Raw genomic sequence first — 17,382 nt, forward strand, 5'->3', positions numbered from 1 at the left:
CCGATTAAATGCTTTCCTCGCAGGCAGCTGCTGCATGAAATTGAAGCCAAAGCAATCGAGCACAGAGTAGAAGATGAAACGTGGTATCGGAAGCAGGAGCTGCTTCAAGAAGCCGAGGAGCAAAGAAGGAAGATTCTCCTCAGCGAAGAGGAAAAACTAGTGGAACAGAGGCGGCGGTAGGTTCAGGGTAACATCTTTGCTCCTAGCGGTAGTTATCCCGAAAATAAATGCTGGGGGCGGGGGGGAACTTTTTCAGATAGTCTTAGACTTACAACCGGTCGTTCACCGACCATTTGAAGTTATAATGGATCACCCTGGGGGTGGTTATAAATTCTGACAGCTACTACGCACTCCTTCACCCCACCCCCACCCCAAAAAAGAGGGTGAAATTTTGGGTGCGTATTATACATCGAATGTACCTCAAACCACGAGGCATGTGGTAATCCGTAAAGCTTGGAGCGTCTGATTGGGGGATATTCCGGGAGGCCGATCCACCCGCCAATCAGCTGCTTGTGCTGAATTGGACTGCAATAATATGCTGGAGTTGATCTGGCTGTTTGCTAATTTGCTACAAGAGTTTGCAGCAGCAATCGCAATCCAGAAAGCACACACAAGAAACTGATTCCGCAGGATTCAGTAACTTCTGTTTATATATAATATAACATATAAAGTAAATATACAATACCAACAGCAGATTTTCCAGCGTGGTATACCAGCAAAACACAATGCCAGCAAAGCACAATGCAAGCAAAATACAATACTGTGGTACCTCTACTTGCGAACTTAATCCATTCCGTGACCAGGTTCGTAAATAGAAAAGTTTCTAAGAAGAATCAATTTTTCCCATAGGAATCAATGTAAAAGCAAATAATGTGTGTAATTGGGGAAACCACAGGCCCTGTTTCCTCCCAGGAGATTCCTAGAGAGGCCCCACGGAGGCTTCTCCCCGCCTTTTCCGGCCCTGTTTCCTCCCAGGAGATTCCTAGAGAGGCCCCACGGAGGCTTCTCCCCGCCTTTTCTGGCCCTGTTTCCTCCCAGGAGATTCCTAGAAAGGCCCCACAGAGGCGTCTCCCTGCCTTTTCCGGTTATAGTTTCGGAGGCTCGGGTTTGTAAGTGGAAAATGGTTCTGGAAAAGAGGCAAAAAAATCTTGAACACCTGGTTCTTATCTAGAAAAGTTTGTAAGTAGAGGCGTTTGTAGGTAGAGGGACCACTGTACAAGCAAAACACAAGCAGAGGAGTGGAGTTTCACTTTCAGACTATACTAGTTTCAGAGCTCAGCACAGAGCTGCAGAACTAAGCCACGCCCAGGCGCCTTGCTGTCTCCTTGTTGCTCACACAGCAAATACTGTTTCAGTTTCCAAACAGCCCTCAACTCTCTCACACATTGACCCTCCTCCTGCTCAGAGGTGGCATTCAGCAGGTTCTGACCAGTTCTGGAGGAGAACCATTAGCAGAAAGTTTGAGTAAGTCGGAGAATCAGTAAATGCCTCCTCTGACTGGCCCCGCCTCCATCTATTCTCTGCCTCTCCAGTACCAGCTGATCGGGAGGAAATGGGGATTTTGCAGTATCCTTCCCCTGTTACCTCACTAAATCACACCATGCTCACCAAGTCACACCCACAGAACTGGTATTAAAAAAAAATTGAATCCCATCACTGCTCCTTCTGGAACTCCTGTGTTTTGAGACAACTGGAGGCAGGCAGTCCCTTAAATATCCTGGTCCCAGCTCATGAAAGGCCTTGTATAACCCACACCTTGAGTTGCACCTGGAAGTCTAATGGGAGTGCAGTTTACAAAAGTGTAAATAGAGAGAGAGAGATCTACAGCAGTGTTTCCCAACCTTGGCAACTAACTTATTTGTTTGTTTGTTGGTTGGTTGGTTGGTTGGTTGATTGGATTTGTATGCCGCCCCTCTCCGTAGACTCGGGGTGGCTAACAACAGTGATTAAAAACAGCATGTAACAACCCAATATTAAAACAACTAAAAAAAACCCTTATTATAAAACCAAACATACATCCAAACATACCATGCATAAATTGTAAAGGCCTCAGAGTATCTCAGTTCCCCCATGCCTGACGGCAGAGGTGGGTTTTGAGAAGCTTACGAAAGGCGAGAAGGGTGGAGGCAATTCTAATCTCTGGGGGGGAGTTGGTTCCAGAGGGCCGGGGCCGCCACAGAGAAAGCTCTTCCCCTGGGTCCCGCCAAACGACATTGTTTAGTTGACGGGACCCGGAGAAGGCCCACTCTGTGGGACCTAACTGGTCGCTGGGATTCGTGCAGCAGAAGGCGGTCCCGAAGATAATCTGGTCCGGTGCCATGAAGGTATTATGCCTTGACGATTTTTGGACTTCAACTCCCAGAATTCCCCAGCCAGCGAATGCTGGCTGAGGAATTCTGGGAGTTGAAGTCCAGATAGCTCCAAGTTGCCAAGGTTGGGAAACACTGATCTACAGTATTGTCTTCCTTCTTCTATTTAGCATTCTCAGAAATCTGACTGACCATTAACAGAATGCAGGATCACAATAATCTTTGGGTTACTCGCTGAGGATGAGCTGCCCAGACTTTCACCTGACCTTTCATCCATCCATGAGTTCCTTGCCCTTCTCAAGCCCTCTTTTCTTTCTTTTTTTTGGCCCTGAAGGTTAGCTGCCGTCAAGAGAGAATTGAAGGTGAAGGAGCTGCAGTTGGTGGAAACCGCCCGGAGACGCTTTCTAAAACACCAGCAAAACCAGCGGGAAATGGAGCTTAAAAGACTCGATGATGAAATTGCAAGAAAGGTAACCTGTCCCACTTCACCTGTAAGCAAGAGAACAAGGCCATCTGTACTTCTGGCAATTTTTGTTGGATCGGCTTCCTCAGTTCCTCCCAAGGGAACAATTTGTTTGTTTGTTTGTTTGTTTGTTTGTTTGTTTATTTATTTATTGTTAGAGTTGGAAGGGACTCTGCAGGTCATCAAGTCCAACCTCCTGCCTAAGCAGGAACCCTATAGCATCCTAGCCAAATGGCAGTCCAATTTCCTCTTTAAAATGTCCAGAGTATTGGAGTTCACAACGTCCGCTGGTAGGTTGTTCCACTGGTTGATCGTTCTGACCGTCAGGAAGTTCTTCCTTATTTCCAGGTTGAATCTCTCCTTGGTCAGCTTCCAGCCGTTGTTCCTCGTCCGGCCCTCCGGTGCCCTGGAGAATAAAGTGATCCCCTCCTCTCTGTGGCAACCCCTCGTATACCTGTAGACTGCTATCATGTCCGCTCTGGCCCTCCTTTTCTCTAGGCTATCCATGGCCAGTTCCTGCAGTCTCTCTTCGTAAGTCTTGGTTTCTAGACCCCTGATCATTTTGGTTGCTCTTTTTTGCACCTTCTCCAGAGTTTCAATGTCTTTTTTGAAGTGCGGTGACCAGAACTGAACACAGTACTCCAGGTGTGGTCTGACCAGGGCATAGTAGAGTGGTATTAAGACTTCCCTGGTCTTGGAGTGTATTCCCCTGTTGATGCAGCTTAGGATTGTATTGGCTTTTTTGGCTGCTGCTGCACATTGTTGGCTCATGTTTAGTTGATTATCCACCAAGACTCCGAGATCTCTTTCGCCATCGCTACTGCTGAGAGGGGTTTTTCCCAGGCTGTATGTGTGTCCAGCTTTTTTTTTTACTTACGTGAAGGACTTTGCTCTGATTTCCCTGTTCCTGGACTCTTCCAGGCTTATTAGATCACAATTCCAATCATTGGCCATGCTGGCAAGGTGTTGGAATACAACAGAATTCAAGAATGTAAACCAAAGGATTTTTTTTCCTTAGGTCAGTGGTTCTCAGCCTGGGGGTCAGGACCCCTTTGGGGGACGAACAACCATGTCATATGGGTCACCGAAGACTATGGGAAAAGACAAATTTCCCACAGCGCTAGGAACTAAAGCTTCTATCCTGGCGCCTTGGAACATACTTTTACAATTTATTTATTTATTTATTTATTGGATTTGTATGCCGCCCCTCTCCACAGACTCAGCATATAATAATAATCCAATACTAAAAACAGTTAAATACCCATTATTATAAAAACCAAACGTACATACAGACATACCATGCATAAAATTGTAAAGGCCTAGGGGGAAAGAGTATCTCAATTCCCCCATGCCTGGCGGCAGAGGTGGTTTTAAGCAGCTTACGAAAGGCAAGGAAGGTGGGGGCAGTTCTAATCTCTGGGGGGAGTTGGTTCCAGAGGGCCAGGGCCGCCACAGAGAAGGCTCTTCCCCTGGGTCCCGCCAAGCAACATTGTTTAGTTGACGGGACCCGGAGAAGACCCACTCTGGGACCTAACTGGTCGCTGGGATTCGTGCAGCAGAAGGCGGTCCCTGAGATAATCTGGTCCGGTGCCATGAAGGGCTTTATAGGTCATAACCAACACTTTGAATTGTGACCGGAAACTGATCGGCAACCAATGCAGACTGCGGAGTGTTGGTGTAACATGGGCATACCTAGGGAAGCCCATGATTGCTCTCGCAGCTGCATTCTGCATGATCTGAAGTTTCCGAACACTTTTCAAAGGTAGCCCCATGTAGAGAGCGTTACAGTAGTACAATCCAACCAATCAGGCGTTGTGTCTTATACTCCAAAAAATACAGTATATGGTGTGATGGGCCCAGAAACTTTCTCTCTCAACCTTGATAGGAGAGAGCCTACCACTCTTATGGAAAGGTATAATACCAGGCAAGGAAATAGAAAACAATTGAATTGAATACTTTATTAGGCCAAGCGCCATTAGACACACACGAAATTTGTTTCCGATACAAAGCACTCAGCATACTTGCAAAGCAACAGAGAATAATAATAATACTGATACAAGAGGGAAGTCAAAAAGGTAATAAAAAGGATATAAATAATAATGCTACAGCCACAATGTACGGGTTAATATACACACACAAAGCTGCCCACCTGCATTGTGAGTCACAAGACTGTGAATAACAAACTTCCACCTCTATTCCTGGTTTAGAAATGATGAAAATGGGTGGCAAAAATACTTTTCACAAGAGGCAAGAAATGCAACTCCTGCAATTTTTTTTTCTACCAGAAAAATTAGAAAAGGTATAAAAAAGTAGAAAAGGGTAAACGATTTTACTGCTTTGGTGTGACCACCTATGTTTTGTTGTAGGCGTCCATGCGAGAAGAAGAAACGGCAGCTACCATTCGAGATGTCGAGGTGCGGCAGATGGAGCTTGAAGCTCAGCGGCGACTTTTTGAACAGGTAAGTGACCAGAACCTAAGTATTCCGGAGGCCAAATAACCAGGCATCTAGGCCTGCTCTATGAGTGCCAGACAAATTCTTCTAGCTTATACATACGTCACTACAGAGCACTGCACACCAAGACAACTAGACACAAGAACAGTTTTTTCCCAAACGCCATCACTCTGCTAAACAAATAATTCCCTCAACACTGTCAAACTATTTTTTCCCAAACACCATCACTCTGCTAAACAAATAATTCTCTCAACACTGTCTGCACTACTATTACCACTAATTTTTTCTCATTGTTCCTATTACCCATCTCCTTCCACTTATGACTGTAACGTTTGTATCCTTAAGATTTTTATTACTATTGACTGTTTCCTGATTGCTTATTTGACCCCTATGACAATCACTAAGTGTTGTATCTCATGATTTTTGACAAATGTATCTTTTCTTTTATAAACACTGAGAACATTCCTTGTGTGTCCAATCACACTTGGCCAATAAAGAATTATATTCTATTTCTATTCTATTTCTTTTAAAGTCAGCTGGGTGAATTCTCTTTCAGCCCAAGTCATCTCACAGAGTTGTTGTTCAAGGGAAAATAGTGTGTGTTAGAAACAAACAAAATATAGTAACAATGTTTTTCTTTTGCAAGAACAACATCATGAAAAAACACAAAAAATCTGTTAAGACTTAAGACACCTTGCACATTTGTAATTATTGAGATGTATACCTGTGCCTGGATAATTAATATATAGGCATATGCAAATGCATCATTAATATCCCTATTAATCTTTTTAACTTAGCAATTTGCAGGTGCTATGTAGTCATTTTTGAGGGACCATGTTGCTCTGAGTTTGCCATAATACATTGAATGCCAGCCACTCCCAGCTTCATGGAGGGGAAGGAATTAAATTCATTGTTTCTATACGTTACTATGTCGGCCTTAGAGTGTATTTAATAAGAATAAGACCAAATGCAAGAAAGGAGCAGACCAATAAGCTGGTGTTTATATCTGAGATTTGATTCAAGAAGAGTAGGTTGGGGAAAAAAGAAAGTAGTCCAGTTATCCAAAATAATATCAATATTCTGATATTATAATGAATGAAATGAATGATGGATGATTGTTTTTTTTAATAACTGGGGTTTTTAAATTAAATTTAGATGTGTTTTAACATTTACATGTTCTATTTGTATTTATTCTTGTTTTGTAAGCCAACCTGAATCTACGGAAAAGGGCAGCCTAGAAATCCAAATAATAATAATAATAATTTATTGGATTTGTATGCCGCCCCTCTCCGCAGACTCGGGGCGGCTAACAACAATAATAAACACAACATGTACAATCCAATAATAAAAAACAACTAAAAACCCCTATTATAAAACCAAACATACACACAAACATACCATGCATGACTTGTAATGGCCTAGGGGGAAGAGCTCCCCCATGCCTGGCGGTATAAATGAGTCTTGAGTAGTTTACGAAAGACAGGGAGGGTGGGGGCAGTTCTAATCTCTGGGGGGAGTTGGTTCCAGAGGGCCGGGGCCGCCACAGAGAAGGCACTTCTCCTGGGGCCCGCCAAACGAAATTGTTTAGTCGACGGGACCCGGAGAAGGCCAACTCTGTGGGTTGTATATAATGTATTCCTATAATTTATATTTGATCATTAAGAGATGGTTGAAGAAGAGGGTAAACGGACTTAGTTTATGGAGATTATCAGTCATCCAGGTCATAGTTATCCCAAAAGTACTTTTTCAAGAGGCAACTGGACTTTTTAGTTTTTCTTTGAAGACATTTTACTTCTCATCCGAGCCAGAGCCGAAGAAGCTTCTTAGATGAGAAGCAAAACGTCTTTTTAAAAAAATAAAAAAAACCCACCCAGAAATAGCATCTTTGAGACAAACTGATTTAGTATGACCGCAAATGGAATTATCCCACCATGCGTGTATCTCCTTGTGAGGGACTCCTTATCATTTTGGGGTGCGGGTGGGGAATCTTGTTTAGTTTTGATCTGGAGTTTGTTATCCTACTACTGTCTTTTTTTTTAAAACAGAAACTTGTCAAAGACCAGGAAGCCACGACACAAGAAGTCAAAGGGGAGATGGACACCAGCCGGAGGAAAGCTGATCTGGAAGAACGTCTGTTTCAGAGATTGATTGAAGCAGAACAAGGAGGAAACCAGAAAGCTCATGAAGTGAGATCCTCATGCGAGAAAGTTGAACGATCCCCAGATATTTGGGGTATCTGTCAGAGTTCCGAGTAACACCCCCAACCCAGTGACGGGCTGCCCGTCGACGGTGCTACCAGTTTGCTCCCGCTGGCTATTTGGCTGGGGGGAGCATTCACACAAACCCCCTTTGCAATCCTTCAAGCAGTACCGTATTTTTTGCTCCATAAGACACACCTGGAAAAAATATTTACTCCCACTTTTGGCCTCCATGCATCCCATTTTCAGCACATGGAGGCCAAAAACAGCCAAGGGGGGGGGGGGGCTAGAAGGTAGGCAGGGCTTCGGCAATATTCGCTCCACAAGACGCACAGACATATTTCCACTCACTTTTGGGAGACAGAAAATGCATCTTATGGAATGAAAATATGTGGTACATCTTAGCTCAGTGTTTCCCAACCTTGGCAACTTGGAGATATTTGGACTTCAACTCCCAGAAACCCCCAGCCAGCGATGGCCTTAGGGTTATGTTTGACTTCAAGGGAGGCTGGAGTTGGGGATCACTGGGTGGGCGTGGCCAGCTCTAAGTTACTCTCCAAGGCTCCGTTTTCAGGCACAACGGCCTCCTGCAACTCTTTGCTGGCAAAAACAGAGCCCACAGGGGTGGTGGTACAAACAGCAGTTGTTAAGCTGATCTAAGCACCCTGCGGTCCAAATCTGGGCCCCAGGCTTTGAGTTCGACACCCCCGCCATAGATATTTGCCGGAAGGAAGACACGCAGCTTCAGAGCCTGGTGCTCTCTTGAACGTGATTGATGCCATTTTAGGTGCTCGAAGAATCTTTGGCTAAAGCTCATCAAGAAAACATTGACGTGAGTTGGCAAGTGGAGCTCCTCCACAAGCGAATCTGTGACGACACGGACCGGGACCAGCGATACCAAGAGGTGGCTGAGCTCCTTCGCAAGACCAGAATGGCGGAAGTTAAGCTGCTTGAGGCAATGAAGGAAGAGTTGACGGCAAAGGTGAGGGGCTAAAAGCCTGCTAAAGATTGGCCTCTGCTGTTCTGTCCACGGCAGGGTAAGAGCATGGATGGGCTGCTTCGGAGTTTGCAGGGGTTCAGAAGAACCTCTGGCTAAGATTCTGTGCAGTTCGGAGAACCCCCAAATCCCACTCCTGGCTGGCTTTTTGGTGCCTTTCGCGAACATAGTTTACATTTAGCTCTGAAGAGAAAGATAACTCCTTCTTCCTTGCCATTTAAAAACTGCTTTTCGTTATGTGTGCTTTTCTCAAATAAAGAGTTTGATTTTATTATAAAATAAAGGATTTCTGGGTCGGTGGGTTGCTCCGAGGGCCGTGCAGAGAACAGTACCAGGCTGTCGGCCAACTTCTGTGAGTTTTGATAACTGCGGAGTTCATTGGGTGTTTACTTTGGGGATTTGATATCGGGCCAGCTCTTAAAAAGAGAAAGTAACATTTGTCTTACTAAGAAAACATAGAAACATAGAAGACTGACGGCAGAAAAAGACCTCATGGTCCATCTAGTCTGCCCTTATACTATTTTCTGTATTTTATCTTAGGATGGATCTATGTTTATCCCAGGCATGTTTAAATTCAGTTACTGTGGATTTACCAACCACGTCTGCTGGAATTTTATTCCAAGGATCTACTACTCTTTCAGTAAAATAATATTTTCTCATGTTGCTTTTGATCTTTCCCCCAACTAACTTGTTCTTGTGTTCACTCTCCTATTAAAAACACTTCCCTCCTGGACCTTATTTAACCCTTTAACATATTTAAATGTTTCGATCATGTCCCCCTTTTCCTTCTATCCTCCAGACTATACAGATTGAGTTCATGAAGTCTTTCCTGATACGTTTTATGCTTAAGACCTTCCACCATTCTTGTAGCCCGTCTTTGGACCCGTTCAATCTTTCTGTTTTGTATGAACTTTCTATCATAGGCAATAAGAAGACTTATTTATTTATAGTAAATAGGATTGTTTGCCAAAAGTGGGATGTAAATCGTTTCTAAGGGGACACAACAATGGGGGTACTTACAACGGTCATAATAAGACAATTTTTTCAGTGCCATTGAAACTTGGCCACTAAGTGAACTGTTGTGAAACAAGGACTACTTGTACTCATTCTCTTGAGTCACTGTCATATTTCTTGGGGGGGGGGGTTTCTTTCCGTACGACGGTGTCATTTTGAGCGGCTTTCAGTCGTGAAGATAATCCTTTTTCCTTCCTCCTTTCTCCTTTTCCTAACGGAAACATCCTACTTTTGTATTGCATTTCCAGCTGGATGAAACCCTGGGAAAAAAAGAGCAGCTGACGGCACAGCAGGACATCGCTGCTGCTTTGGATGCCAACAGGAAGCGGTTTCTGAACCAAGAAATGGATGACGCCGTAGAGCTGGCAGTGAAGCTTCAGGACGGAGATGGTTATTTTGGTGAGTGGGGGAGCTGTTTGTACACGGCAGAACAGACCTTCGGAAATCTCTACGATTTTGTTCATGAGGCATGGTTGGGACTTCTGGGAGTTGCGGTTCACCCAGGGATGGACTGCTACCGGAACGGTAAGGCGCTCCGTTCCGGTAGCGATTTTCAGAATGCGTGCACAGCTGCATGCGCCTGCGTACGCCCCCAACCCGCGTGACATTTCACTCCTGCCCACGCGCAGCAAGTGAATTCTCATGTCTTTGCCGTCAGGCATGGGGGAACTGAAACACCTCCCCCGGGCATGTACAATTTATGCATGGTATGTTTGTGTGTGTGTGTTTGTTAGTAAAATGGGGTTCTTTTTTAAATATTTTAAATTATATTTGGATTTGTCATGAATTGTTGTATCTTGCTGTGAGCCGCCCCGAGTCTGCGGAGAGGGGCGGCATACAAATCTAAATAAATAAATGAATGAATGAATGAATGAATGAATGAATGAATGAATGAATGAATGAATAAATAAATAAATAAATAAATAAATAAATAAATGTGAAGATGCTTACGTGAGCGAGATTTCGGTGATTTTCGCTGAAACATGCACAGAAGCAAAAATATTGGCGAAAATCAAGAAAATCTCGCTTGCATGAACATCTTCACACAACGCTTCGCTTGCTGCGCATATGCAGAAGCGAAATTCCGCATCAACGGGCTTCTGAAGGCGCATCGGTAGCGCCGAAGACGGAAGGCCTTCCCTGGGTCCACCCATCTTAAACTTGGCACGGTTGAGGACTTTAGAACAGGGGTCCCCAACCTGTGGGCCAAGGCCAGTTACCAGGCCGTGAGCTATTCACAACTGGGCTGTGTGAACGGCAGGCCAGTACGTGCTGGCAATCCCATTTCCTGTGCACCTGCCCCTTCCACAAAATCTTCTCCGCCCTCTTCCCCCCCCCCAACCATGCTGGACCACCAGCTCAGAAAGATTGGGGAATGCTGCTTTAGAGAGACAATCCACTTCTTCACTTTTGCTATATTCACATTACACAATGGGTATTGTCTTTTTTTAAAAAACCTACATCTTGCCAAACATTACAGCTCCTTGAGGTGGTATTAGAACCATGATGAAGAACCTATGGCAGTGATGGCGAACCTATGGCACAGGTGGCACATGGAGCCATATTTGCTGGCACGCGAGCCGTTGCCCTAGCTCAATTGCAACATTCATCTGTGTGCTTGCCAGCTGATTTCTGGCTCTCACAGAGGCTCTGGAAGGGCGTTTTTGGCTTCCAGGTGGAGGGATGGTGGAGGACGTTTTTACCCTCCCCCAGCTTCAAGGAAACATTTGGAGCCTGGGGAGGGTGAAACACAAGCCTACTGGGCTCACCGGAAGTTAAGAAACAGGCCATTTCCAGCCTCCAGAGGGCCTCCAGTGGGAGACGGGGAAAGCTCTTTTTTGACCTTACCAGGCATTGAATTATGGGTGTGGGCACTCACGCATGCGCGATAGTGCACACATGCTCTTTCGGCACCTGAAGAAAAAAAGGTTCACCATCACTGACCTATGGCACACGTGCCAGAGGTGGCATACAGAGCCTTCTGCAGGCACATGAGCCATCACCCCCAGTTTAGCTCTGCCATTAATGCACATGTGCCTCCTGCCAACCAGCTGGTCCTCAGGGTCTTTTGTGAGCATGTGCGGGGAATGCACATATTATTGGGGGGGGCGCATGTATGAACAGGGCAGTGTGCCTGCGCAGGGGTGTTGAATGGGGGCAGGGCATTTTCATGGGCCCACAAGCACAGACCTGCGCATAAATGCATAGGGGACACATGCATTGCATTTTGTATGTTTGGGGGGTGCGCGCATGCAGGCAGCTAGGTCCAGAAAAGGTTAGCCATCACTCTATTGGAACCTTTTTTAAAAATTTATTTATTAGGGCCGCCTATTCCAGAGGATTTTGGGGCAGCTTATGCATTATGAATTTGGTTTTTTTTTAATAACTGTTTTATAAGCCAACCCAAGAAATACCCCATACCAGTGATGGCAAACCTTTTTTTCTTCGGGTGCCAAAAGAGCGTGCATGAATGCTATCGTGCATGCATGAGTGTCTACACTCATAATTCAATGCCAAGGAAGGGCAAAACAGCTTCCCCCACCCCGCGGAAGCCCTCTGGAGCCCAGAAATGGCTTGTTTCCCAACTTCTGGTGGGCCCAGTAGGCTTGGGTTTCGACCTCCCCAGGCTCCAAAGTCTTCCCTGGAGCCAGGGAAGGGTAAAAACGCCCTCCCTCATCCCCCTGGAGACTCTCTGCAAGCCAAAAACGCCCTCCCAGAGCTTCTGTGTGAGCCAAAAATCAGCTGGCCGGCACACACATGCATGTTGGAGCTGAGCTAGGGCAATGGCTCGTGTGCCAGCAGATATGGCCCCACGTGCCACCTGTGGCACCCGTGCCGCAGGTTCGCCATCCCTGCCCTATTCGTAAAAATCAAACGCGTATTATCTGGCGGAACGTACTTCAAACGTGTCCATTTTTACAGAGCGACTGCGAGATCTGAGAACCTCCAAGATCCAGCAAGATTCAGAAAGCCATCAGGAACCTCGAAAGACGCAACACGGCAACACCTGTTTAAATGAATCCTCGGGGGGAGAGTCCTCCATCCGCTGTGAGTGGCAAAACATGGGTTTTCAAAGAGAGAACATTAAAGCGTGATAATCTGCTCTCGCATCTGGTTGTTGTTGGTAGCCATAAACAGTACTTGCAATCAGAGAGCTTGTTGAAGGTGGAAAAATGTAGGCCAAATTAAGAATCAATTCCTCAAGAAGTTTAAAGCTTTTATTTATTTATTTATTTATTTATTTATTTATTTATTTATTTATTTATTTATTTATTTTGTCCAATACACAATGAGGGTTTTAGTGGGCATATATCTATATACACATAGTAAAATACATGATGAAGGTTATAGAGGAGACACTCATAGTAGAATATATCTAAGAAATAATAGAAAAGAAGGTATAGTAATAGAACATATCAATGAAAGAATAGAAGAAGAAATATAGGAATAGAAGAAAGGAATAGGAGATATAGGAGAGCAATAGGACAGGGGATGGAAGGCACTCTAGTGGACTTGTACTCGCCCCTTACTGACCTCTTAGGAATCTGGATAGGTCAACCGTAGATAATTCAAGGGTAAAGTGTTGGGGGTTTGGGGATGACACTATGGAGTCCGGTAATGAGTTCCATGCTTCGACAACTCGGTTACTGAAGTCATATTGTTTATTTTTTATTGAGAGGAGCTGTAATAACAGATGGGGTTTTATTTTCCACCCCTCCTTATACTCATGAATTAGGGAAATGTCTGTCTGGGCGTCATCCATGTAATTTCTGCCTCTTTTGATCTTAAATTTTCCATCTAAGCCATCTTCCTTATTCTCTATAAGCAAGGACAGGGTTGAAATCAGGGTACAGTCAGTTCCCCCCCCCAAAACCCGGTGCCTTTCTGACGCATTGGGATTACAAATTCTACAGCTCCTCAGATCCAGATGTGATTCTCAGCTCCTGAACCAGCAATGGAAGGGGGGCAGACAGTGATTTGATTTTTTAAAAACCTGCCCTGAATATTTCCTCTGCCTTCCAGATTCTATTTGGATGGTTTAAGTTCTGTTTGCTTTCACTTTATTTATTTATTGTATTAATTTATATGGCCACCTAAATCACACACAGGTAGCTCCAGGCGGCTGACGACATTAAAAACCCACAAAAATAACAACCCATAAAATCTCCCCCCTTCAGCAGCCCTACGGTGAAAGCAATCAATTGAGCAGCCTCGTCTCCCTTTGGGGGTCTCAAGCCCATTGACAAAAACCACATCTTTGGGGCCTTTTGGAAAAGCAGCAAGGGGGGCAATCGCCTGGGGTAGAATGACGTTTCATAGAGAAGGGACATCCACTGAGATGACATTTTTTTCATGATTCCTACCAGATGTACATCTATAACAGATGAGACCAGAGGTGGATTCCCACCGGTTCAGACCGGTTCTATAGAACTGTTAGTAACCTGGCAGCCCGGGTCACTGGAACCGGCCCTAGGCGCTGCCATCTTGTTTTTTGCTTCTGCGCATGTGCAGAAGCTTTTTTTTTTTAGTACTACGCATACGCGCCCTGAGAGAACTGGCAGTTGCAGAATCAGGAACCCACCCCTGGGTGAGACCCACAACATATACCCTGAACCACCTCAACCATGAGATGGGCAGCAAATAAATATAAATAAATAAATATAGAATTATTTATTTATTTATTTATTTATTTATTTTATTCCATTTTTATGCCGCCCTTCACCTTAGACTCAGGGTGGCTTACAACATGTTAGCAATAGCACTTTTTAACAGAGCCAGCCTATTGCCCCCACAATCCGGGTCCTCATTTTACCCACCTCAGAAGGATGGAAGGCTGAGTCAACCTTGAGCCGGTGATAAGATTTGAACCGCTGACCTTCAGATCTACAGTCAGCTTCAGTGGCCTGCAGTACAGCACTCTACCTGCTGCGCCACCCCGGCTAAAAGAGAGTGGAATGGAGTGGAACGGAACATATAGAATAGAATAGAATTATTGGCCAAATGTGATTGAACACACAAGGAATTTGTCTTGATACACATGCTCTCAGAAAGATAATTTAATTTTTATTTATTTATTAGACTTCTATGCTGCTCTTCTCATGCTCAGGGCAACTCACAAGAAAAATACAAAATAGCTAGAAATCTACATCTAAAAACATCCTCAAACCCTACTTTCTTAAAACCAGTTGCTCATATTCACCCAATCATACATATAAATTCACTCATCAGCCGGGCTACATGTTAAACTTAGTGGCCCCAAGCCTGTTGGCAGAAATGGGTCTTTAAAGTTTGTAGAAGGCGGGGAGGGGAGGGGCGGTACGAATCTCTGGAGGGAATCGATTCCAGAGGGCTGGGGCCGCCATAGAGAAGGCTCTTCCCCTAGGTCCCGCCAGTCAACATTGTCTAGCTGAAGGGCCCTGGAGAAAGCCAACTCTGGGACCAGCCCAGCCGCTGGGATATGTGAGACAGAAGACGGTCCCTTAGGTAATCTGGTCCAAAGCCAACTCCCAGAATTGCTCTCGGAGACCAATCGGCACCCAATGCAGTTCGCGGAGTGCTGGAGAAACATGGGCACATCTTGGAAGGCCCATGACTGTTCACATGGCTGCATTTTGCACCACCTCCAAATGTTCTCCAAGGGTAGTCCTGTGTAGAGAGCATTGCAGTAGTCGAACCTCGAGGTGATAAGGGCATGAGTGTCAGAGCTGCTAACCCCACCCACCCAGCCAGCCACAGACCAATACATAAGAAGCTGAAATCTTCAAAGGAACACACTGCAGCAGGAGTTCTTGAAAAAATATATTTACTTCTTCGTAGCAAAGATGACTTCTCTATTTACACTATTATACTCTATCTTATATATATAAGCCCTACACTACAACTAGTCAACCACTACTACCATTACAACCACAGCAACCAACAGAGACCAATGCAAAGGTTTCTTAAATGTTTATATATTTACCAACCAATCAGGTTGCAGCATATTTAGTTGACTCATAATGATTCAGCATTCTCTAAATAGAATAGACATTACATTGACTTCAGTCCTTCCTCCTGCATTGGGTTATTATATCAGGTTAGGCCTAATCCTGACAATGAGTGACTGTGAGATGAGACTCCCGGTCCAATTTTGTCAAGAATTACGAGGTACAACACTTCATTATTGTCATAGCGTACAAATAAGCAATCAAATCACATTAGGAAACAGTCAATATAAATCGTAAGGATACAAGCAACAAAGTTGCAGTCATCCAGTCATAAGTGGGAGGAGATGAGTGATGGAAACGATGAGAAGATTCATACTGAAAGAGTAGTAGATCCTTGGAACAAACTTCCAGCAGACGTGGTTGATAAATCCACAGTAACTGAATTTAAACATGCCTGGGATAAACATAGATCCATCCTAAGATAAAATACAGAAAATAGTATAAGGGCAGACTAGATGGACCATGAGGTCTTTTTCTGCCGTCAGTCTTCTATGTTTCTATGTTTCTAATAGTAATGCAGACTTAGTAAATACAGTGGTACCTCTACTTAAGAACTTAATTCCTTCCGTGACCAGGTTCTTAAGTAGAAAAGTTTGTAAGTAGAAGCAATTTTCCACATAGGAATCATTGTAAAAGCAAATAATGCGTCCAAACCCATTAGGAAAGAAATAAAAGCTCGGAATTTGGGTGGGAGGAGGAGGAGGAGGAAGAGGAGGAGGACAGTTGCTACCAAAGGAAGAAGGTGAGGTGAGGGGAATCAAAACAATCCAAAACTATACTGCTTTTTTTTTAAAAAAGAGACACTTCCCATACACTGCGCCAGAGAGAGAAACCCAGGGGGAATGGCAGGAAACTGGCTGGGCCTTCTTGCTGCTCTCAAATTTCCTGGGAAATTTTTCCGGGCTTGGGTTCTTAAGTAGAAAATGGTTCTTAAAAAGAGGCAAAAAAATCTTGAACACCTGTTTCTTATCTAGAAAAGTTCTTAAGTAGAGGTACCACTGTAGTTTGTCAGTGATTGTCTATAGCAGTGTTTCCCAACCTTGGCAACTTGGAGATATCTGGACTTCAACTCCCAGAATTCCCCAGCCAGCAAGTCCAAATGTCTTCAAGTTGCCAAGTTTGGGAAACACTGGTCTATAGAATCCCTAGGGATATTTATCCTCTCAGAATGGCTGTTTCTTGGATCTTCAAAAATACAGTCACTGAGTTTGTTGATGCCGATGTTGTAACCGATCGTTTTTCTTAAAAGGCCTCTTTCCACCTTTCCAGTCTCTTTAGACCGAGGACGGCAGGAACTGGAGTCGAAAGAACGGGAAATAATGGCTGAAGTTCGACAGCTCAGAAGGAAGCTCATGTCTCACGCTCGGGGGAAGACAAGTTTACCACCAGAGGCCGAATGAGAGAGGGAGCTGAAGGGCACCGATCCAGCTCTCCATGGACTTGTTCTTGTTCATCAATGAGATTCCAGAAAGAAAATATTGATATATTTTTTTTGCATCATGTTTTTCAAAATACCTTTTAGAATTATTTTTGTATGTGAAAATAAAACTTTTGAGCAAAGATGGGGACCTTTTAAACCTTTAGCCAGTATTTTAAATAAGTTTCAAATAAACGATTGCATCCTTATCTTCCGTTGCAAAATTGCTGGTGGGAAAGAGCTGAAAAAGCAAGGGATTGGGGAGTGGGGGGGGGTCCCTTCAGGATTTTTCTTTTATTTCTGTTGATATTTTGGTCTGTCCATCTTGTGGCAGCTGACTCAAGGCTTTTTTTTGGACATTTTTAATAGAATTAACCCTGGTTTCAAATCCAGAATGCTTAATACAAAAGGATCCATTGGATTTTGGAGATGTGACTTGGGGAAGGATGTTTGGGGAATGCCAAGAATAATATTTGGAGAGTGATTCATTGGGGAACATTTGCTGCATGCAGTATACCTGTTGTACATCTACCTGAGCTTGGAA

The 17,382-nt window shown here is 44.3% G+C and overlaps 1 protein-coding gene across 1 annotated transcript in view; it reads left to right on the forward strand.

Moving 5' to 3' along the window:
• The window catches only part of TBC1D31 (TBC1 domain family member 31), a 45,153-nt gene extending 28,106 nt beyond the window's left edge, over positions 1 to 17,047 (forward strand). The window contains exons 15-22 of the mRNA XM_070748252.1: positions 24 to 176; positions 2,644 to 2,779; positions 5,139 to 5,231; positions 7,271 to 7,411; positions 8,211 to 8,405; positions 9,683 to 9,833; positions 12,357 to 12,482; positions 16,691 to 17,047. Coding sequence (XP_070604353.1) covers positions 24 to 176; positions 2,644 to 2,779; positions 5,139 to 5,231; positions 7,271 to 7,411; positions 8,211 to 8,405; positions 9,683 to 9,833; positions 12,357 to 12,482; positions 16,691 to 16,821 — 1,126 coding nt within the window. The 3' untranslated portion in view covers positions 16,822 to 17,047. The remainder of the gene's footprint in view (positions 1 to 23; positions 177 to 2,643; positions 2,780 to 5,138; positions 5,232 to 7,270; positions 7,412 to 8,210; positions 8,406 to 9,682; positions 9,834 to 12,356; positions 12,483 to 16,690) is intronic.
• Positions 17,048 to 17,382: the final 335 nt, after the last annotated feature.

The sequence above is a fragment of the Erythrolamprus reginae genome, chromosome 3 (assembly GCF_031021105.1).
Source record: "Erythrolamprus reginae isolate rEryReg1 chromosome 3, rEryReg1.hap1, whole genome shotgun sequence".
Taxonomy (NCBI): Eukaryota; Metazoa; Chordata; class Lepidosauria; order Squamata; family Dipsadidae; genus Erythrolamprus; species Erythrolamprus reginae.